Source organism: Brachyistius frenatus, unplaced genomic scaffold, assembly GCF_029030835.1.
Source record: "Brachyistius frenatus isolate BFR_SWC_R1_liver_20210118 unplaced genomic scaffold, ASM2903083v1 Contig_281, whole genome shotgun sequence".
Taxonomy (NCBI): Eukaryota; Metazoa; Chordata; class Actinopteri; family Embiotocidae; genus Brachyistius; species Brachyistius frenatus.
The window spans coordinates 227,478-251,161 of record NW_027210880.1 but is presented as its reverse complement, the minus strand read 5'-3'; the positions used below and the strand labels follow the sequence as shown (position 1 = coordinate 251,161).

At 46.7% G+C, this 23,684-nt stretch overlaps 1 protein-coding gene across 5 annotated transcripts; it reads right to left on the bottom strand.

Moving 5' to 3' along the window:
• Positions 1–808: 808 nt before the first annotated feature.
• LOC138634846 (echinoderm microtubule-associated protein-like 6) lies at positions 809–22,505 on the bottom strand. Of its 5 annotated transcripts, none has more exons than XM_069722025.1 (42): positions 20,731–22,505; positions 18,923–19,082; positions 18,642–18,740; positions 18,494–18,562; positions 18,047–18,232; positions 17,698–17,833; positions 16,744–16,945; positions 16,516–16,653; positions 15,710–15,966; positions 14,960–15,169; positions 14,592–14,759; positions 14,336–14,442; positions 14,159–14,259; positions 13,755–13,941; positions 13,573–13,678; positions 13,224–13,317; positions 12,991–13,091; positions 12,594–12,796; positions 12,186–12,297; positions 11,961–12,088; positions 11,131–11,272; positions 10,866–11,018; positions 10,655–10,786; positions 10,461–10,549; positions 10,202–10,369; positions 9,903–10,104; positions 9,508–9,634; positions 9,352–9,430; positions 9,145–9,274; positions 8,979–9,077; positions 7,965–7,985; positions 5,328–5,501; positions 4,765–4,973; positions 4,508–4,665; positions 3,978–4,092; positions 3,702–3,890; positions 3,452–3,624; positions 3,212–3,374; positions 2,949–3,052; positions 2,266–2,419; positions 2,036–2,169; positions 809–1,952 (listed from the first exon to the last, which is right to left on the bottom strand). In XM_069722025.1, the coding sequence occupies exons 1-42, from the start codon at positions 20,925–20,927 to the stop codon at positions 1,928–1,930; spliced, it is 5,901 nt and encodes a 1,966-aa protein (XP_069578126.1). In that variant the 5' UTR covers positions 20,928–22,505; the 3' UTR covers positions 809–1,927. The 5 variants fall into 5 exon arrangements, with proteins under 5 accessions (XP_069578126.1, XP_069578128.1, XP_069578127.1 ...); XM_069722027.1 differs by having other exon boundaries at positions 2,036–2,136; XM_069722026.1 differs by lacking the exon at positions 7,965–7,985.
• Between the last annotated feature and the right edge of the window lie 1,179 nt (positions 22,506–23,684).

Here is a 23,684-nt window from a genome sequence, read left to right as displayed (position 1 = left end):
ATCTAAAGCGTCCGCCTCTCACACCGCAACATGACGTCACACACCTATAATTAACTCAATCAACAGGCTTTTAACGTTCCTGGAGGAACCAAAGTCATCTTCAAAGTCATCTTCTTCAACATAATATTTTTTCTATTATTATCTTATTGCTTCTGTATGCTGCTGTAGCGGAAAAAAATTTCCCCTCGGGGATTAATAAAGTAAATACCTACCGTAAATACCTACCTACAATAAATAAGTAACAATAAATAACAACAGAATGTTAGAACATCACAGAGGAACATCCCTTTAACAGGAGGAACCCTCCAACAGAACCAGAAACAGAGATGGAGAACATCTGTTAACAGAACCAAACTCAGAGGTAGAGAACATCTTACAGAACCAGAACCAGAGGTGGAGAACATCCAACAAAACCAGAACCAGAGGTGGAGAACATCTGGTATCAGGACCAGAACCAGAGGTGAAGAACATCTGCCAACAGAACTAGAACCAGAGGTGGAGAACATCTGGTACCAGAACCAGAGGTGGAGAACATCTGTTAACAGAACCAGAACTAGAGGTGGAGAACATCTGGTACCAGAACCAGAGGTGGAGAACATCTGGTACCAGAACCAGAAGTGGAGAACATCTGCCAACATCAAAATTTGGAGAACAGTGTCTGAAGAACAGAAGCTCGCTTTTCTTGTTTACGTTCAGACTTCCGGGAACACTGGACTTTGCTTTTAGCGCCCCCTACCTGCCTGAAACAGCAGCATCGCACCATCTGTTTCAATGTGCAGCATAGAACACAGTACAGCATGTTGTTGCAGCACAGCATTTGTTTTGTGCTCTTCTTTATTATTTTATTCAGTTTAATTCTAATTTGGCATTTTTCAGCCGAGTTGTCAGAACAGAGGTGAACCTCGTGACATTGGGTTTTAACTAACTTCGCACTTCTCACCTCTGTTTGGGAAACAGAGAATTTACGACTCCAACTCTACTCGGATGTTCTCATCGAGATGTCTACGTTGTTTTTTCTCCAACAGAGGCAGCGGGTGCAAAGTTAGCACGACCCAAAGTCATTAAATTATCCGTAAAAACAAAGAGATCTTTTCTGATTTGTGTTTGGCCGCAGAAGGATCTCTGTTTTCTTTGGATAATTTTTACAAACGCTACATGAACACGTAGATCAGCAGATTAAAGAACGGCTCAGTTTCCCTTTAAATCCACGTTCAGACGTTAAACAGCAGCATTGAGCTTCCTCAGCAGACAATGAACACAGCGCCACCTTGTGGATGTAAAAGTCTACACAAACATAAAAGTCTCTTTTGAATAAATATTTTCTACCATAAATACATCTACGTTTAACTCAGTTTCACTTCAGTGTGTTTTGAGGTAGAATTCTTTTTTATTCAAACTATTTTCTATTTATTTTCAGTTTTTAATAACTGGGATCAAACATTGATCCATCTTCATCTGTTTTTAAACTTGAGTGATGACTGCATCATCATAATCATCATCAGACACAACAAGATTCACAACAACAGTTTTCAGCATCCACATGTGTAAAAGCCCTACATGGTTCACGTTTCATAGCACCACGATTAGAAATAAAGTCGTATCAAATGTTTGGTCAGAGTTTGTGAAAAAGGCACAAAACACCGCTACATGAAACAGCCAGAAAGTTCACGACAAAAACCCGAAACTTAAACGTCTGGTTCACATCGAATGTACAAGAAGAGCTGCGTCACATGTTTGAAACTGATCACAGGTTCGACTCCCGGTGAATATCAACGAACTGATCGGAGGTCAGTTCAGTCTGCCGGTTGTTCTCAGTCTTCTGGTCCTCGAGGTTCACGGACTGTAGAGTCAGCTGAGTGCAGCATCACAGGAAACGAGGGTCTGGGTGGAGGGTCTGGGTGGAGGGTCCAGGTGGAGTCCAGACACTTCACTGACATTTCCACACAAACAGGCTGCAGAGAAAAAATACCAGGAAAAGACGTAAGTAACGCAAAAACTACAGAAACACTGTCCTGAGAAGTTTGATATAATTTACCTGCAGTCACTGCCGCCGGCACTGATGACGTATTTATCATCACAGGAGAAGCGAATGTTGGTCACATGAGCGGAGTGACCGAAATAGCGCTTGTGTTTCGCCTGGAAAACATCAGAAGGAGGTGATGAAGTGATCTGATGGACAGAAATCCGCATTTATCATTTTGGGACTTGTCTAAACAAAAGTTTCAGAAAGCTGCGAGAATTTAATATCGTGTGAAGTTCACTCACAAATTTTTCGGAGCAGGGGAAGTCAAAGAGCTTGATGAGGCCGAAGTCATCTCCGGTCACCAGGTTGAGGCCGCCGTGAGAAACACAAACACAGTTGACGTCGGCCTTCTCGGCGTTACGAGGCCAAACACCGAGAACCTCATCGCCCAGGATGCTAAGAAAGCACAACACAAACACAACAACCCACAGTGTCTTCTTGAAGATCTACAATATGTTCCCTCAAGTCTAAAGACCTGGTCCTAGACTACACTCTAAGCTCTACGTTGTGTTTCTTATTGATGCACAATACCTCCCACTATGTACCTTGTTAGTTCCCTAACAATCAGCCAATGGGCACAGACATGTAAAACACCCCCTCCTACAAAACACCACAACACAAATCACATTTTAGTATTGTATCTCTGCTGTGGTCGTTTTGTTTCTCTTTGTTTCATTCTGTTTGTCTTCATGGACGTTTCATGTCTCTTTGAAGACGTTTGATTGACTTCCCATCAACAAACTTCCCCCATCTCTTGAAACTGGATCTCTGACTTCGGGGGGCCCTCCTGACCCCGGGGCCCCAGCGGTCCGTAGGTCCCGTCAGTAATCCATCCATGTTTCTAACACAGCATTGTACAGAGACTTCCCAGTGTGATATGTTCTCACACCTTACAGCAGCACCTGAACTTGCTGGCCAGCCTCACCTGGTCCAGGTTGCCCAGGTGATCCTCTCGATGACCGTCAGCTCTGTGACGATCTTCCCCGAGGGGACCTCATGCACCTGGCGAGTGTAGGTGCTGGTGGACACCTGGCGGGAAAATCAAAGACATTTGATAATGAATTCTCCTCTTGAAGACTTTCACTGAGCCTCACAAAAAGAAGGTCAGAGGTCACAGCAACAAGGCCACTGAGATCAAACCCACTTCAGTGACTGTGTCAGGACTCAATAAGGCTTAACTCCTCTGACCTGGATGTGTTTGCTGTCAGCAGAGAAGTCGAGCTGGATGACGAAGCCGGGGATGTCCTTACAGTAACCAATCCGATTGAGTGACGGTCCGAGAGAAAGGTCGTAGAAATCCACAGCGCTGTCAATCGAACCCACCGCCAGGAACCGGTTGTCTGGACTGAACCTGAACCACAAGAGACCCCACCAGTAAGTGTAGCTGATTGAAGTACACCACAGAAGAGCCAACAGCTGATGTCCTACCGAATATCCTGGATGGTGACGCTGCGGTCTCTCTTCTTGCCCCAGACGGTAAGCGAGTTGACCAGCAGGACGATGAACTCTCCGTTCTCCATGCCGATGGAAACCATCTCTCCGTTAGGACTGTAGCACGTGCACTTGGCAGGATGACCCAAACTCACCTTGTTCAGGAGTTTCTAACACAGAAAGCAGGATTACAGTAGCGTGTTGTACCACGTGAATGCAGCAGAGTCTCACAGCTTCAAACCTCTACCTTATCAGCCAGGTCCCATATCCGGATGGTCCCATCATCGCTGGCAGAGATGAAGACGTCTTTGAAAGGGTGAGTTGCCAAACCCCATATCCCTCCCTGAGTGTGTCCGTTGATCATGGTGTTGGAGGCAGCGTTCTTCTCTCCAACCTCTATGATTTCCCCGTCTTTGGTTCCCACCAAGATTTTACCCTGAATCGAAGAGATGTGTCAGAAAGTCAAAAATCCCAAACTAGCAGTGGACCATGGAAGTTGTGATCGTGGTGAAGCGGATCGTACCTTCCCTCTGCAGACGGAGCGGACGTTCTCCACAGGCTGGCCGGTCTCCAGCTGAAACGCTCTGCATCGCTTCATCTCCTGGTCCCAAAGCTTCACAGCGCCGCCCTCTTTAGTCCTGTTAAACACCAACAAACATAACTCACCTCAAATTCAAAGGCATTCATAGAGTGGTGGATTCCCACAATGTATCCGCCTTGACCCTGGTCTTTACCAAGGGGGACCACACCCCTCACCTGGCAGATGGCCCGTCTGGTTACAGGGCCTATGTACCGAGGCCAGTAGGGATGCAGATAAACTAGAACCAGCCTGAGATCCATGAATTGACCCCAGAGTGACCTCAAACGAAGCTGAGGCACACAAACATCTCCACAACAACTGATATGAAGATTTTAAAAGTTAACCTATAGGGACCAGAGCAGTAAGAATCTGAGTACCGTCTGTCTTTCAAAGGTCAACCTGTCAATGAAAAGGTACCCAGACAGGTGTGTTGAAGGGCTGTGTGACCTTTATGTGACATATAAATTACTCACGGTCGCTCCTTCCCTCCGGTCACAATAAGTCCGTCCCTCAGCGTGGTGTACATGGTGAAGACGGGACCGCTGTGCGCCTTCGCCACCACTCGCACTAGGAAGTGCTCCCTCCACACATACACGTCTCCGTTGATCGCACCGGTGAACGTCAAGTTGTTCTGGATCAGACAAACGTTAGGTTACAACAAATTCTTAAAACTGGGGATTTATATATATTTCATGAAGAGAGCCACAGATTTGAAATCAGCCTTTCTTACTGCACCAAATGCAACAGACAGCATGGTCTGCATGCGGCCGTCCTCCACCGAGCCGATCACACCTTTTTTGTACACGAGCGAACCTCCAACCAGAGTCCAGAACTTGATGTGTTTGATTCCCACTGACACAAACTGTGTGTCAGAGTCTGGTCTAAACTCCACCACAAAGATCCGCTCAGCATGGCCACCTTTACTGGTCACCTTGGTGCCTGGCAGGGAGGTCAGAGGTTACGTTCAATCTATGGTATATACATAGTAGTATTCTGTTTGCTTTGTTTTAGTCTGAAGGTCTTTTGAGTTTAGGATTTAAAAAGAGGATGTCTTTACAATACTTCTTCCTCTGAATATTGTGATTTATAACTTCTTCTGGTACTTTAGTCTCATTTCAAAGGAGACCTCATTCAACAGCAGGTTCAGCTGCATTGTTACTGTGATTGTTTCTTTTAGATCAGTGCAGTACTAAATCCATAAAATGAGACAACTGGACCGGACTTTCTGAGAGAACACAACAACCTCTTGTCCTTCAGGAGCATTTTTTTTAATGTGAGAGAAAAGTTTGGTACCTTCCTGCCACCGCCACACTGTGATGGTGTGTTCAGGCTCCACCCCCACAGACAGCAGAAGCTTTCCTGTAGCGCTGAAGTTGACATAGCCGACACCTTTAGCGTGGGAACAACGCAGAATGGACAGCGTCTGCTTGGTCATGGCATCCCAAACATGGATGGATGGGGCAAGGCCTGTAGGAAGAGACCAAAACCATAGAAACCACAAAGCTCAGCAACCAAAGAACCACGGCTGCAAGTAGGCCAGGCCCGAGGCATCCAAGGAACCGTGGACCTGAGGCACTGAGGTACCCCTGGAGGTAAAGAACCACAGGTCAAAGGAAGCTAAGAATCACTACAACTAGAAGGATGGACCTAAGGCATTCAGGTAGCCCAAGAGCCAAGAAACCAAAGGTAACTACCTAACTACCAAAGGTACTCCCAAGATAGTAGTCAAAGTCCTTAGCATCCTTGTCACTGTGGAACCAAAGACCTGAATGATCAAAGGTTCATTGGTATCAGGGATCCCAAGAACAGAGGTATGAAGGACCAAAGGCATTAAGATTACGGAGTAGCCAAGGCTTCAAATACCCCAGGACCCAAAGCCTCTAAGACCTCTGGTTCCTGGGACGCAGGACATACAATTTCCCAGGCACCAACGAACCAGAGGACCAGGTGAATAAGGTGCTAAGCAATCCATGTCATTAGGATTCTAGCAATTGTGGAACCAAGGACCTTACACATAAAGGTAACAAAAGAAACTAATGAATCTTATGCCCAAGGAACCTAATAATCAGAACATTAAGGAGCTGAGGTTCTGTGGAACTAGCAACTGTGGACCCAAGAACCTAAGTCAGTATGTGGGTAAAGAACCAGAGGAATGATAGGACCATGGAAGCTAAGAAAAACAGTATCAGTGAGCCAAGGATCCAGGGATTAAAGGCACTAAGACAGCCAAGGAACCAAGGCATCAAGATACCAGGGACTTTAGTCTTCCCAGGAACCTAAAGAACCAAAACACCAAAGAACTTTTTTGTTATTTATCAGGAACTGTGGAACAAACATGCAAGGATATGAGGAACCTATGGAATAAACAACTAAGGTAGTAGAGGAACCAAGAAACCAACAAACAGAGGAACGGGAAAAAAGGGAAACACAGAATCATGGAATCAAGGTAGCAAAACACCAGAGAATGAAGTAACCTATGGAGCAACTAAAGGAGAACTGGAGATGCTGAGTATCGGGTGGAACAAGCTGAGATTTAGATGTTTGGGGGGGAGAAAAACCGGTAGGGGACCAATTGATGGACCATATTCTATTATTCAGTACTTCCATTTGGTTCAGGAGGAGGCGGAAACTGGTACCGACATGCTGGTTCAACAGGACTGGTAAGCGACTGAGTTAGATTCAGAGTTCTTTTTCAATCCATCCTGTGTTCATACTTTTAGGGTGAACTTTATTGACACTTCTGACCATGATCACATTGAACGCCTTCCTTCTGATGTTTAAAGTCAAAGTCGTCAACCGCAGAGTTGTAAAAGTGCAGAGATAGAACCGCTGAGAACAAAAAGAGAAACTAACGTTAAAAAGTAAAAGAGGAAGAGCCCCGATAAGAAGATCAGGGTCGCCATGGTCACGAGCATCTACAGGGAACGTCATGGAAACATGTCCGGTCCCCGTGTTGGACAGATTTGTGTGATCACGGCTGTGGAGGGTCAACAGAACAGGATCACTGCACAAAGACTGTCGTGTCCTCCGCATAAACACAACAGATCCAAGTGAAGCTTTAAGAGAGAATGTGTGTCCTCTGAATCACAGTCTTACCACGAAAACACAAATACACACACAGGAAACAACCAGGCTTGTTTAACATGCTGACAAGAAGCAGGAAGCAAGGTTTTGTTCTGAGTCTGACTTGCTTTGGTTTCCTACAGTCATGCTCACACTGCTGCGGAGACACCTGAAAACACTGTAGGTTCTACATCCACACTGATGTTTGTTTGTAGTTACAGGTCTGACAGGGGGTAACTGTCTGGAAATCACTGAAGAGATTCACAAGACGAAACCAGCTTTAGACTGCGGCTGAGAAAATTTAGCTTGGGTGATTGTTTTAAATCCCTTCTCTTAGGTTCTTAATATCCAACATTGCTAATGTGAACGTTGTGGATGAAACAATACAGAAAGAATTTACCCGTCTCTACAGCGCCTCCTGGTGTGTGGACATCTGTCACACAAACGCAGCTCTCAGAGTTATACCAAGCTGCAAATATGTGAAGTTAAAAGTTTATAAATGATGCTGTTGTTCTGTAATCAATAAAAGTATCTTCCAACTACTACTTTTATTTTGAAAATCTATGAAGAAAGGGAGAATCACAGGAAGTCATTTGTTTTGAAAGGTCGAGTTTAGTGAGAATGTGTTTTCATGTGACTCCACATCAGTGCAGGCATGGTCTCTGACACACAGTCTGCTGGGAGGGCGGAGCTACAAACAGAAGAACCAGACCACACCTGAACCGGATCCAGATTCCTGGTACTCACCGGACACCTCTGCCTCTACACAGCGAGAGCCAACAACACGTTACACACTCTCCACATGACATGAATGGTGTGTGTGAATAGAATGGTGATGAGTGATGAGGAAGGTGAGCGCAGACTTACCTGGCAGATCAGTGATGTCACCTGGTGATGAGGTGAGGTGGTGACAATGAGGAAGCAGTGAAAAAGAAAAGAAGTGCGATGGGCAGAAAGCAGCCAGGTCATGCATGAGAATAACACGGTGATCAATAAATCTAATCTGCAATCTGTTGTAACAGCTGAGTTCTCCATCCTTCAACATCATCACACTTCACAATTAGAGACCTGCTTTTCTGTGCAGGTCTTACAAAATAAAAGCTTTTTCTGGTTTCCTGTCAGTAGTGACAGGACCAAGTATCGACCAGCAGTGAGGTCACCCGTTGGTTTGTGAATGTTATGAAGCCTCCAGTTCAGATTCTGTCCGTCATCATCTTGCTAGTTCGGAGCGGTTTGGAGCAGGAAGTGACCATATTTAGACGAGCTGGGGAGGAGTGAGTGGTGGATCTGACTGATCTGATTGGAAACCTGACAATACTACATCCCGCCCACCGATAGCTGTAACCTGACCGCACCACAGACCTGTCAATCAAACAGACACGCATCTTTTTTAATCTTATTTACTAATTAATGACGGGATTATTTTCAGATGAACCTCCAGAAAACGAATAAGAAGGAGCGACTTTAGCTAACAACACCGAGATAACTGGTGGAGGAATATTATTGACTTTGTATTTAATGAGAAGTTGAATGGGAGTCTATGGAGCTGGAGGTTTTTTGGAGTCAACCTCGAGTGACACTCTGTGGTATTGCAGTTTAAGGCACTCCTGTATCGGCCTCATTTTTCAGACACTACGTCCACTTTTATATGCAGTCTATGGACTTGACTGACATCAGCTGCTGACTCAGCAGAGCTGCAGACGTGTCAGCATGTTTGTGTGTTAGCGCAGATGTGTGTTCTCCTTCCTCAGGGAGAAATGTTTGTAGCTCATTCAAGAGGCCAAACTGCAGACGTGTTGGTTGCAGAACATTAGGAGACTTGCACAACAGTTAAATTTCAGGGCTCAGACATGTCTGTTCCGGTTTCGGTCTGGGACTCACCGATCTGTCCAGTGGCGATGATATTTTGGTATTTGGGATGCTGGTTGACCGTCAGACAGAGGATGTCGTCGGCGTGTTCCAGGTAGAAACTCTGAGTTCCTGTCAGGACAAGAAACAGTGAGTGTGAGGTCAACAACAACAGAAGGTCTGACAGAGTTCTACCGACCGGCGGACAGGCTCTGGATGACCACGGCGGCGGCGGTGTGGAAGATGATGTCAGCACCATCATTGAGGTAATGCAGGTTGTTGCGACAGTCGAAGCCTCTGTAACCAAAGACATGCTCCAACACCAGCTCCTAACATCGAAAAAAAACTGTTGTTAGAAGTGAAGACTTGTCGGCAGACTGATGCTAACCAGACGTCTTGTTCTGACCTCCAACGCTTTCTTCTTCTTGGTCACATTGTTCTTCAACAATTTGTCTGGCAGCGGTGCAGCTCGGCTCACAGGAGGCCTGAAAAGAAGGACCAACCTTAACAACGGACTGCGTCTGAACTCCATAGAAGACATGTAATAACGTGAGCATGCTACCTCTCCTCCACAGGAACTTCTTTGTGCTGCAGGTGTGGTTTAGTTCCTGACATGTTCCTGATGCTGGCCGAGTAGATCTTGGTGACGTAATCCACCACCTTCTCCCGGGCCACGTCACTGTCATATCCTGAAGGCACAACATGTCCATCACACACCTGCATCTACAGATAAACATCTAGTTCCAGACCTCTACAGGTAGTTTCAGACCTCTACAGCTAGTTCCTGTCCTGTGCCTCTAGTTCCAGACCTCTACAGATAGTTCCAGACCTCTGCATCTAGTTCCAGACCTCTACAGGTAGTTCCTGACCTCTGCATCTAGTTCCAGACCTCTACAGGTAGATCCTTTACTTGTTTAGGTGCCTCACAGTTTCTGAGGTTAGTTTGGACTGTGTTACCTCCATCTTCCTCTGTGTCGTCATCTGACTCCTCACTGTCTACAGCTTTGCTCTCTTTGTGACCTGGTGGCTCTCTGGTCCAGATCATCAGTGCGGTGTCGGCCCCGCCCACCGACAGCAGCATGGAGTCATCATTGGACCAACGTACGTTTGTCACGTTGGTGCTGTGACCCACGTACTTCTTAAACTTGGCAAACTGGCCCTGAGGTTAGAACGTGTACAGAGCAAAGTTAGAAAGAGGAGAAAACATGAACTGATTCAGAGTAAAACTCCCTTCATGACTTCTTTTCCTGGCTCACCCTGGACGGGAAGCTGAACAGTTTGAGAAAGCCGAAGTCGTCTCCACTGGCAAGCAGTTTGCGATCTTTGGTTAGCGCGGTGGCGTTAACGAAGCTGAGTGTTGGCCATATTCCCTCACAGGTTGGACCCAGAACCGACGTCCAGCTCGCCCAGTCCAGCTTCTCAAACTGGACACACAAACGAAAACACTCTGATGAACAAGAAGACTTAAAGAAAACAACTCGGACCAAAGAAGTAAAATCTCGCTGTGTCTCCGACCTCAGCCACGCTGATGTTCTGTTTGCGTCCTCGCGGCGCCTCAAAGAACAACTGCGCTTTAGCTCCAGTGTTCACCTGCAGCAGTTTACCTGTCGAGGAAAACATCAGGAAGAGTCAGGAAACAGATTGGACAGACATGCATTAGCCTTTACAGCTAATAGTTAGTGGTTACAGCAGTACAGGTGAGCGCTCACCTCTCGAGTCCCAGTCAATGTGAGTGATGTAGCTTCCAGCTCCTTTACAGATGCCAACTCTCTTACTGGTCAGCACGTTGTAGATGTCCACGATGGAGTCGTGGGAAGCCACAGCCAGATACTTCCCCGCATCTGAAACAAACACCAGACTCGTCACCGACTGACCAATCACCTCCATCCTGGGTCACACCTGTGTGGTGAGTTGAGGTACCTTGGGAGAAGCCGATGTCTGAGATGAGCTCTTTGCGGTGGTGGAAGGTCACCATGTCCTCCAGGGTATCAGCGTTCACCACCAAGAAGCTGCCATCGTTCAGACCGACTGCCAGAGCTTTACCGTCCGGAGAGAAGGCACAGCACCGCCCACCTGACAGGAAACACGAAGGTATGAAACAGGTAACAGGCAGGTGAGACAGAGGTAACAGGCAGGTGTACAGATGCATATTATACAAGAGAGTATTTGTATTTGTTCATCTCACCTTTCTTTAGTTTGCGGACAGCGACCATGCGGTGATTGACTGAAAGCTCCCAGATCCTCAGAGTTTTGTCGTCACTGACGGTCGCACAGACAGGAAGTAGAGGGTGAGCCGCCAAACCCCACACCTCCCCCTCCATGTGACCCTGAACACAACACAGTACATACAGGGTCAACATGTACCTGTGATGAAGCAGAGAGATGCTGAGGTTCTGTTCTCCATGTGGATAACTGAGAGAACCGCCCTCTTAGCATGGTGGAGGGTTTGTGATCCTGGGCACTGTGTTGTCGGGGGCAACAGCCTGTGGCAGGATCGACCAAAGGATGTTGGTCCAGAACTAGTGGATAAATGCAGCCTTACAGAACCAAAACTTCCTGAGCCTTGTCCTGGAGGCAGACCTGCGCCTTGACCCAGAGGGCCCGGTGAGGCACAGCCTGAAGAAGTAACATGGGGTCACCATCATACGGGCCCAATGTATGCTGGGAAAGTTGACCTGAACCCAAAGACGGGGCGCTGGGTGTGCCGACCCATGGCATCATAGAAGAGTTCTAGAGACATGAAATGTCACCTCTCTGAAGTGGACGAGCTAGAACTGGTGCAGGAGGTGGACTAATACTAACTGTAGATGGGTTCTGGAACCAGACCCTGAAGAGGTACCCGGGGGGGAGCAGCACCGACCAGATGCTCAGAGTATCTGGAAAGGAGGCTCTGACTGAATTGACCTTGGAGGGACGATGTGGATTCTGCCATGGAACCATCCATCCATCCATGCCGGTGGATGCTGGTGTTGGTATCAGAGTGCTGTCAAACGGACCTCTGTCTTTCGGGCTCACCTGAACCAGCAGCATCATCGGTCCGCTCTTGTCGATCTCGAGGATTTCTCCGTTCTTTGTTCCGAGCAGGATGTGACCGTGACCCAGAGTGATGGCCCTAATGGACGGGTTGTCCTCGAGCAGCAGACCTGATCAGAAAGCACACAAAGACATCAAACAATGCAGACCTCAGACGCTGTGATACAACAGAAGCAAATATAAAGACTGAGAGTGGTGGTGTGAAACCTTTAGAGGTCGGGGACAGGACGGCTCTCTTGATGGCGTACGTCTTCAAACATCTCTCAAACATGTCGTCCCAGAGCTCCACGATGCCATCCTTCCCCCCCGTCACAAAACCCTGGAAACAAACAAAAACAAACGTCATCACCGACCTTCACAGCACAGAAATGTTTATCTACTGTATCTCTGTCTTAGTCCACTTTTATTTTGAAAAACTTTAAAAGTATGGAAGGCCAGAACCGGTAAAATCAAAATAGAAGTAATCAATGTAATCTTCAACTTTTTCTAATGTTTCGAGAAATAAATTCATAAAGTTGTAAAAATATAGAATGCATATTTTATCTAGACGGACAAATGGATGGATGGATGGTTGGATGGATGGATGGTTGGATGGTTGGATGGATGATCTGTCACCTTGTCCAGGGAGCACATTGCGAACACGGGGCCGTCGTGGGCTTTGATGGTCTTGATGAGCGTCGTGTCCCTCCAGATGTAGACGTCTCCGTTCGTGGCTCCGGAGAAGACCAGGTCCTCAGATCGACCGTAACATGCTGACATCATCGTCTCCTGCTTTCCCAGGTTCCCGAAAATCCCCCGTTTGAACGTCAGACCGCCACCTGCAGGACGGGGACAGACGTGTCAGACAGATTCATTCACTCAGAAAAGGACTGTTTTACAGCTGTACTCTGGCAGTGATGATCAAGAAATAAATAAACCCAGTGAACATCAGAGATAATAAAAGAGGGCGGGGCCTCCTGAACCTTTAAACAAGGTCATTCATTTAACAGGGGAAGGTTAAAACAAAATGTACCTGAATGTTGCCAGAACTTGATGTGTTTCATCCCCACAGTCACCAGTTTGTCCATCCTGAAGGGATTACTCTTCACCACAAATATTTTATCTTTATGACCCCTGCAGGACACAGATAAATTACATAAGTCTGAGATCTTTTACTTCAACTCATGTAAAACCAAAGTGTTGTGTTTCTAACATAACACTTTGTGGATTCTAACTGACTATCTGACTGTATCCAGGTGTGCCTACCTGGCCTTGGCCAGTCGCTCTCCTTTCTTCCAGTCCCAAATGACGATAGAGTGAAATTCATCAATTCCCACCGAGATTAAACTCTTCCCGTCCGCTGAGTCACACAAAGACACAAGAGTCAGAGATACAGAGACAATAAGAGAAACAGACACACAAAGATGCAGAGATGCAAAGAGACAGAGATACAGAAATACAAAGAAATAAAAAGATACAAAGAGATACAAAGACACAGGTGATCTATGGAGACAAAATTGAGCTTCAGAGATAACTAATGTTGTTTTAAGGATTACAGGTGATGAACACATGTTGACTCTGGGATCCTGAATGGCGCAGTGCGCGGTGCATGTACCTGTGAAGTCCAGGGCACACACTCCTCGGCTGTGGTGTCCCTTCAGCAGCGACAGACACTTCAGAGTCTGGATGTCCCAGACGTGGACGGCCGGGTCTCTGCCCACCTGAACGCACAGATAGCAAATTAAAATCACAGACAGTCCGACAGTAGCATGCTGTGCTCCGATTAGCTGGGCATACCTGTGCGGAGGCAACAAAGTCTTTGAGCGGGTGCACGGCGAGGCTGAGGATGTCGTCATCGTGGCCGAGGTAAAACCTCTGACTGTGCTGCAGCCGGTTGTAGACGACGGCGACCGCGGCCACGTGGTACACCACCTCCCCCGCCTGACTGTAGAACAGGTTGTTACGACAGTCAAAGCCACGGTACCTGCAGGAAACAAGAAACAGCATCGCCACGATAAAGGTCATAAATGGTGGTTTATTGATATAAAAACGGAGACTTCAGGGGATTGTTTAGAGACACTGATGTATGATGACGATTGATACAGGTGATTAAGGGATAACAAATAATGAGAGGCTCGGCCCCGTGGCTGTGTGAAGCGTATTTGGTTGCAGTTGTGATATTTGATAGTGTTCCTTTCTACCCGTGAACAAACTGCAAACGCAGCCCCTCCTCCGGAGCTTTCTGCCTCTTCAGCGAACCAATCAGCTTCTTCCTGAGCTGCGGCAGGTCCTCCTTATACACCTGCAGGCAGAGACAGGTGAGTCAGACAGACAGACAGGTTATTTACAGCAAGTTATAGCATTTGTTTCCTGGTCACCTGACGTTCGTAGCTGGTCTGAGCTTCCTGTTCGATGTCCGAGTCGAGCTCCGGGACGTCAGACACGTCCGAGTCCGACTCTCCACTGTTGGAGTCAGCATAACCCTCTGAGGACACGAAGCAGGAAGAAAATTTATGTCGGGGCCATGACGAGGTCGATTAGGGACAATAAATGGTGACTTACAGATTGTTCACAAGGTAAAAAAGAGGTTTGGGGATTTTGTGAGCCAGCATTGTTGTATCTGGAATAAATCACCTTGGAGGAGGGGCTCCAAGACACCATTCATGACGCCTTCAGGCAGGAACCTCCATTGGAAGACGGCGTGGTCGGCGCCACCGGTGCTGACGACCCACTGCAGATCGTTGGACCAGCGAACGTTCGTCACATGGGCAGAGTGACCGATGTACTTCTTGAATTTGGCCCCTGTTTGATGAAGATGATCGTTATCAGTTTAACAACTGTTAGGAATAAAAGGAGTTGTCTGGTAACTAAGAAACAAAAGAACACTACTACACTAATAAGTAAAACTCACACTTCCACATCCATCATAAAGGACTCACACCACAAAGACATTTTGGACTCTTACTAAAATTCTTTCCTGTGGAACAAAGGAGATCACCAACCTTTCTTCAGGCAGGGGAACCTGAAGAGTTTCACGAGGCCCAGGTCATCGCCTGTTACCAGCACAGCACTGCTGTGGTTGGCGTCCACAGAGTTCACGTTGGTGATGTTGGAGTATTTGGGCCAGATGCCGTTGACCTCCGGCCCAACAGTACCCGTCCATGTCATCCAGTGGATCCCCTTCGCTTCCTCTTTTGGAACTAGTTTCCCTGCTGCAAGAAATGGAAAGGGGGGTGGGTGAGTTCCAGCAGGTCCCGACAGGTGAGTCCCAAATGTAGACAGGTGAGTCCCAAGGTAAGACCCAGTCCAGAAAGGTAAGTCCCAAATTTAGACAGGTGAGGCCCCAGTCCAGAAAGGTAAGACCCAGTCCAGAAAGGTAAGTCCCAAGTCTGGACAGATGAGACTTAAGTTAGTTGGCAGTCTGAAAAAAAGTCTCCATTCAGACGGGTAAATCTAGACAGGTGAGTCACAAGTCAAGTCTCGAGTCCAGAAAAGCGTGTCCCAAGGCAAGTCCCCAGTTTAGAAAGCTAAGTCCCATGTATAGTCCCAATTCTTCACATGTAAATCCTCACTCGGGTCCCGGCCTAGTCCCAACACAAGTCCCCAGTCCAGACAGGTGAGTCCTAAGTCAAATTACAAGTCTAGACTGATAACTTGCAAGTCTAGTTCCACATCTGTACAAAATATAATCCCAAGTCTAGAAGGTAAGTCTTGTGTTTCCATGTTGGAGCCTGAGACTACAAAGTCGATACCTGGCATCCTGTAGAAGAGCCGCTCTCCACCTCCGTCGTTGGTCTGCAGGAAACGGCTGTCGACAGACCAGTCCAGGTGGGTGATGAAGGAGATGGAGCGGCTGCACTCGCCCACCTTCTTGTAGCGCTGGCTAACAGCGTAGACATCCACCAGCCCGTCGTTTGATCCGACGGCCAGGAAGGACCCGTCTGGAGAAAACTTCAGCTCATGGATCACCTCCTTTCTGTCTTTGATGTGCACAACCTCCGTCATGTCCCTGTACAAAAAGACGTGTTATCTTGTGTTCTTCAGTTACAACATCTACAAATGAAAGCATTATAACATTACATACGTAACATTATTAAACTATTCTACCTTAAAATTATCATTTCAAAATGCTTTTGATGGCAGACTGACTTGTTTCATTCTCACTCCACAACCCAGACGCCCCTTCTCGCTCTAAATAACTTGGGCTGACTGGGAACAAACCCTCGTGAAAAGTGTGGAATGCCTTCGTCACACACCTCCACCTGTGGCTGTTCAGCTCGCTTTAAGACTGAGGCCTATTGCATCTGAATACACTTCACCATTATATCAGTCATTTTAAACGCTTGTCCAAACAAAGGTAGACACAAGAGATTGGCCCCCTGGTTTAGCTTCGGTTCCTACTTGCATACGGGTCTCTTTTCAGGGTAACGTACCAGCTGGCCGAAGTAGCTGTTTGGTTAACCCACACGCAAACCACCTTCTCTTTTAACTTAATAACCGTTTGTAAATAAACCGAAAAGAAACCGCAGTAATGGCGGGGATAAATGAAGCGGGTCACCTGACACGCAGCACAGTGAACGACCCGTCCTTCATGCCCAGAGCGAGCTGAGAGCCGTCGTTGTTGAAGGAAACACTGCGAACGGACTCCTCCATGTTGCAGCGAGCCAGCAGAGTGTGGTCAGGAAGACTCCACAGCCTGAGGGGCGGACAGGTGAGAGACACAGGTGAGGAAGAAACTCGGGTAGCAAGTCTGCCGATGACGGCGGTGTTGGAGGGTCGCACCGACCTGACGGAGCGGTCGTCACTCCCGGTGACGGCGACTGGCTGTTTGGGGTGCAGGTCCAGTGCCCACAGCTCGCCCTCGCTGTGACCCTGCATCAGCAGAACTGGTTTGTCGCGGTCTCGGACCATCACCTCAAAGATCTCGCTGTCCTGAGTCCCAGCCAGGATCCGGTCGGCCTTCCAGCAAACGCTCCGGATCGACAGACCTGAAACAGGAAACAGGCTCTGCACTCTGGGACGGACATAGACTGTTTATTAACAATAAATTATCATCGAATTGCTTCAGCTCAAACGTGTGTAACTGGTTCAGGTTCTCTTTTTCAGGTTTTTGCCTTGTTTCAGAAATGTTTGGTAAGTTTTTAATGTGGTAACTATTGTCTCTGTTTTTCAGTGATTCTTGTGGAAGTGGAACCGTTTCTTGCTTTATTTGGTTCTGTTTCGTTTTTGTTTACTTCAGTTAATCAGTTCAGTTGATTGATCAGAATATGATTCAGTATTATATAATTATTATATGATTGATCAGTATCCATCCATCCATTATCTATACCCGCTTTATCCTGAACAGGGTCACAGGGGGGCTGGAGCCTATCCCAGCTCACTTTGGGCAAAGGCAGGGTTACACCCTGGACAGGTCGCCAGTCCATCACAGGGCCAACACATAGAGACAGACGGAAACAAAGATCATTCACTCTCTCGTTCACACCTAAGGGCAATTTGTAGAACCACTAATTAACCTGAGACGCATGTCTTTGGATGGTGGGAGGAAGCCGGAGTACCCGGAGAGAGCACAGGGGGAGAACATGCAAACTCGTCACAGAAAGGCCCAGGCCCGGAATCGAACCCGGAACCTTTTTGCTGTGAGGCGACAATGCTAACCACTGCACCACTGTGCCGTAGTTAATCAGTATATGATTGATTATTATATGATTGATCACAATAGGATTGACCCGGTCCGGACCTTTGTAGCCCTGCTCGGCCTCTCTCAGGTCGATCTTGGTGATGGGTTTGAAGTCAACATCCCACAGCCGGATGCAGCCGTCCCGTCCTCCGGTGGCAAACCCTTCCTCACAGGCGTGCATGCTGAAGATCCCCGCCTGCAGAAAAACAACATCTCCCATCAGCCCTGCAGAGGCCCGGCCCGCCACACGGACAGGAAGTCGATCTGAATGGAAGGATCGCATGCTGCCAAACAAGTTCTTTAGCCTCCAGGATGTGACCCACTGCACATGCTCATTAGTGTTTCTCCTGTTAGCTAATGTCATCATGATGTCATGACCACCGTGTGCGGCTGTTTTGCGTATTCGTACCCCGTGTGCGGCCTGCACAGTCCTGATCAGTGTGGTCCCTCTCCACACGTACACGTCTCCGTTGAGCGCTCCGGAGTACGTCAGCTCGTCTTTGGCTGCAGAGATACACAGGATGGTCTGCAGGTCACCTGTCTTCCCGAACACGCCTCTCTTGGGCGTCAGAGCGTTCCCACACAGAGTCCAGAACTGCAGAACAACGGAGAACACGTGTTCACCACCAACAACGTTACAGAGACAGGAGACAGTCGATGTCTCACTCTGGTATATATCTATCTATCTATCTATCTATCTATCTATCTATCTATCTATCTATCTATCTATCTATCTATCTATCTATCTATCTATCTATCTATCTATCTGCAACATCATCCTGTGAACCATCAGGTGGTGTCAGGTTTCAGAGCTCTGAGTATTCAGGTGAAGACGACGGGGCAGGGCCTGTCTCACCTTGATGTGTTTGACTCCACAGCTGATCAGCCGGCTGGACTGAACTGGGTCCCAGCAGACGTCAAAGATCTGTATGAGAACCAGAACCAGAGTTAGAGGAGACCTCGGACTACGAGTGACTGATTTGTCGATCGCTGATGACTTGTACCCGGTCCGAGTGCCCGGTTGCCGTGGCAAGGACTCGTCCTCTCCTCCAGTCCCAAATGCACAACGTGTTCTTGGCGTCCAGACCAATGGAGGCCAGTCGCTATGTCAACAGAAACCAGACACACAGGTGTGAGGTCCAGGAATTTAAACCACTGTGTAGCTCCGCCCCTATCACCACCAAAGGTACGTGAATGGACAATGCTACCAACGGGACAATGATTGACAAGTTGGATGTCTTGTCCTCTATGAAGCTGTTGGTTTTGTGTCTCTTTGTGGTCTCACCTGTCCATCAGAGTCAAAGGCGAGACAGGCGACTCCGTGGGTGTGGACGTCCCTCAGGATGGACACGGTCTGCATGGTGTAGGTGTCCCAAATACAGATGTACGGGTCTTTTCCCACCTGACCCGTCGCTACCTGAATCTTATCTGGATGGACCGCCAGGCTGAGAGACAGACAGGGAGACAGAGAGACAGGCTTCATGTTAATGACACATCAGTAATAATAAAAAATGTTATACATCTTGTGTCCACGAGAGGCAGCACTGAACCCATGTAGATGTGTCCGCATATAGGACCAGGTCCTGCTGTTTATCCCTCTGTATTCGACCAGCATGAACCTGCTCCACTTCCTGTCAACACAGTGACCTCATCACTCAGCATGACCTCACAGGGACAGCTGCTGAGCTGTAATTGGCTGACGACGCATTTAAATGTGTCTACACACACACACACACGTTGTCTTTAACAACCTGCCACGGGGTCGATGAGGTCATTACTGTGACACGCACGCATGCACGCACACACACAGAGGTGAATCTCGTCCTTTAACACGGTGACACCAGACAGAGCAGAACTGGGTCACAGAGAGACCTGCAGGAGAGCCTGCAGCAACATCTGCAACATCTGTCACTGTGTGTGTGTGTGTGTGTGTGTGTGTGTGTGTGTGTGTGTGTGTGTGTGTGTGTGTGTGTGTGTGTGTGTGTGTGTGTGTGTGTGTGTCTGTGTGTGTCCTTGTAAAGCGGCAGGAAAAGGAACATATTTTTGAACATATTTCGAAGCAATGCAAACCGTTCAAAAGTTCTGGACCAGTCCAACTGAGACGTCACCTGTCGGTCTGTGAAGCCTCCAGTGATGGGTGATCTAACACTATGCCCCGCCCACCCACAGCAGAAACCTGACTGCACCGCAGGCTTGTCAATCAAAGAGCCCAGCCCCCAAACATATCTGTTTGAGTCCCAATATGTAATGAATGATGAATTATTTCCAGAAGGACCAGAACACTGATTAGAAGGAGGGAATTTATCTAATGACACCATGATGACTTGTGGAAAACATTTACTGACTTTGTATTTCAGGAGAGAACTTGATGCTTTTTCAATGGGAGTCTGTTGGAGGCAGCCCCTAGTGGTCCTCAGTGGTACTGCAGTTTAAGGAGACCACAAAGTTTTATTTGCACTCTGAAGTTTGAATGAGGACCTTTTGTTTATTAATATGGAGGACGTCACTATATTTGTATTTACATTGTAAATTGTAAAAAAAAATTCTGTTCTTTGAAAATTCACTAGCTCCTGTTAATTATAGATCTGAACTGTATGAACCACAGACTGTATATAAAAGTGTTCGTAGCATCCAGGTCTGAAAAATTAGGCCGATGCACAGGTGTCTTAAACTGCAATACCACCGAGTGCCAGTAAAGGTCGGCTTCAAAAAGCCTCTGGCTTCATAGACTCCCATTCAACTTCTCTCATGAAATACAAAGCCAATAAATGTTTTACACCAGTTATTTCAGTGTTGTTAGCTAAAGTCACTCCTTCTTATTAGTTTTCTGATGTTCCATCTGAAAAAACATTATTAATTAGAAAATAAGCTTAAAAAAGATGTGTTTTTGGGGCCTTGTCTGTTTGATTGACAGGCCTTAGGTGCAGTCAGGTTACAGCTATTGGTGGGCGGGACGTAGTATCGTTAGGCTTCCAATCAGATCAGACGGGCGTGTCCCCGTCAGAGAACATGAGAACCCAACGAAGAGAATAACGATGGAGGCCTGAGAGTACGAACCATGTTGGTCACCTTCACTAAACCACTCCCCCTCACCTGATGATGTCATCGTTGTGTCCCAGGTAGAACTTCTGGGTGTGTTCTCGGGTGTTGTAGACCACGCCCACTCCGGCCACGAAGTACACCACCTCTTTTCCGGCTGTGTAGTACAGGTTGTTGCGGCACTGGTGGCCTCGGTATCCGTGGATCCACTCCAGCCTCAGCTGGCAGCGTGGAGCTGTTTTATCCGCCATGTCGGCTCAAACATCCAGCGGATCACAAACCGACCACTTCCCGTTTGAGGCAGGAAGTGCGATGAGTCCCGAGCAGGTTTGTCTGCTCTGATGTAGCATCTGCTGCCACAAACCGGTCGAGTCTGGTGCTGCTAACGCTGCTGGGCACTGTAGTCCATCACTGTAGTCCCTTTAACACAGCAGCAACATCCAACTACACTTCCCATAATTCCACACTGCAGCCTGGCGCTGCCGGCTAAAGTTAGCAATGTAACACAAACTGTTTCAAACTGAGTAGGAAGTTCATGAAGCTTTTTGTTTTTCACAGTAAAACTGGGAAGTTGAATTCTGACGTTGGAGCGAAACCTTTTACGACCTGCAGACACGTTTAGTGTGAGCGAGTGAAACTGCAGACTGAACCTTTACAAGTCGATGGGTTCAGCTATGAAATCACTAATCTATTAAATTATAATTCAATGATGTGGTGATTCAAATATTTTAGCTGCTAACAGCACAAAGACTTTTTCACTTTTCGTAGAATCTGTCGACTCATCGAACACTTAATACACAAAGTAATAAAATCTTTTTTCCACCATTTTATATCAGAATATAAAATCAATCCAAATTATTTCTGGATCCAAAACTTTGAGAGAATTCAGTTTTTTGTAGAATATGATCTACATGAGATGTTTAAACAGATGTTTAAACAGATGTTTAATTTGGATTTGTTGAATATTACATAATCACGCAGAAACTTTTTAAAACACAAATAAAAACAGTTTCTGGTTGTGACGATGTTTTAAGAATATTTCTCTCAGATTTTGGTTATAAAGAGAAATGATGTGACGTTAAAGAGATTTTCATTATTGTAGGTAGAGTTGTAATTTTTTTTTTTTATTAAAACAGATTTGATTTAAACTCGCTGCAATATCAGTTTAAATACACGTTAAAATATATTTTAACATTAGTACATTTATTTGAATGTCGAGCATTGTTTTGTTAAATGATGAGATTTAATTAAAAAAATTGACGTTTTAAAAAAAAAAATGCAGCTAAAACCGTAAATAAATTAATATTATTAAATAATATTCTGATTCGTCGGTTCGGTTTGACTGAAATATATATTTTTTATGAACGAATCTCCGTTATTGACAAGCTTCGTTAAATGTGACCGGAACGTTTAAATGAACGAAACGTTCCGTGGAAACGTTCTGGTCCGAACCGGAACACCGCCAGCAGAACCTCGCCGGACGGTTCGGGCTCAGAAGGTCACCTGTCCGGACCACATGTCCCAGCTTCAGAGCGGACCGCGGCTCCGTGTTCCAGGTTCCGTCAGTTAAATGTCAGATTTATTCGAGCATCGACGGGTCTGGAGGCTGAAGTCCCACAAAATCCCTCCGCCGTGCTTCCAGCTGAAATCCGGAGATTACGGCGCCGCTTGATCCCCGCCGGTGCGGGTCCGGAGCCCGAACCGAACACACAGATTCCGGCTGCACCTGCTGCGGCGACCCGGCGGACAGACTCCCGCTGCGGCTCCGCGGGTCATAAACAGCCCGGAAAACCTAGAAAAACGGTGCAGCAGAAGATCTGAGGGAATCCCAGGGACCACCGACGGTGGCAAGCTGGAAACCACATCCACGGCCACTTCCTCTTATGACTTTCAAAATAAAACGGGCTGCTTTTTGTTGTCTGTAGGAAACGCGATATTTGAGAAAATATTTAACAAAAAATTACGTTTAAAATAAACGTGAAATCATTGTCGTTTTTTTTTTAAATTTACAGATCTTTTTCTTTCCCCTTTAATTCTGAATAAGTTGTTCACGAAAAAAAGATCTGAACCTGTTTTTGTCTGTTCTTAAATTATGTTATACGTGACATTTATTATTCTGAGGTTAATAAACAACATTTTATGGGTAGATCGAAATTGTACACACACACACAAAAAAAAAGGTTTATAGAATAACTTCACATTGTGAAAACATTATCACAGCTAAACATCTCTTCTTATCACAGGACCCAGAGCTCCTGAAAATATGTGCAAGTGATGACAGCTAAACAGGAACAGGGGACAAAGACGTCAGCGGACCTGGAGATGTTTCTGACCTGAAAGACAAAACAACCATAAAGAGATGTAAAAGACAACGAACAGAATCGGAACCAGACGGAGAAACGATGGGACAGACGGATCGGCAAACTGTGTTCAGACACACAATATTTGTTAAAGACAATTATTTTCGAATGACAAACTCATATTTTATTTTGAAGGCCAAAATCCCAGCTTCCGATCTCCTTTGCGCTCACCTCCGCGAGCTTCCCGCCTCTGTTGGAGCAGGTGCGGTTTAGCAGCGGCTTCATGAATCACGGACTGCGCTCAGTGCTGCGCGGTGCATGCTGGGGGCTGTAGTGTTTGTTTTTTTTTTTCCCCTGACGTCAGATCACGTCCACCTGCTGCAGAGATCCTCTCCGATTAACAGAAGCAACACTCTGATTCAAAGGTCGGAAATCAGTCAGCTCGCGTTACTTCCTGCGTCATTATTATTGTTACTGTGGTGTTTCTACGAGCTAATGTTTACATGTTAGCTGCCGTCTGTTAGCGTGGAGCGGCGTCAAAAATAATTTCTCTGTAGAACGTTTAGTTTCTAAGTCAAAATGTCTGCAGAGAGAAAGACATGAACGACGGACCGCAGATTCAGAGGTCAGAGGTCAAGCGATTGCGTTGTTGCGTTCCGGTTTCAAGAGAGAAACTTGCCCGTTTTTTTTAAAACGCTGTGAGCGGTC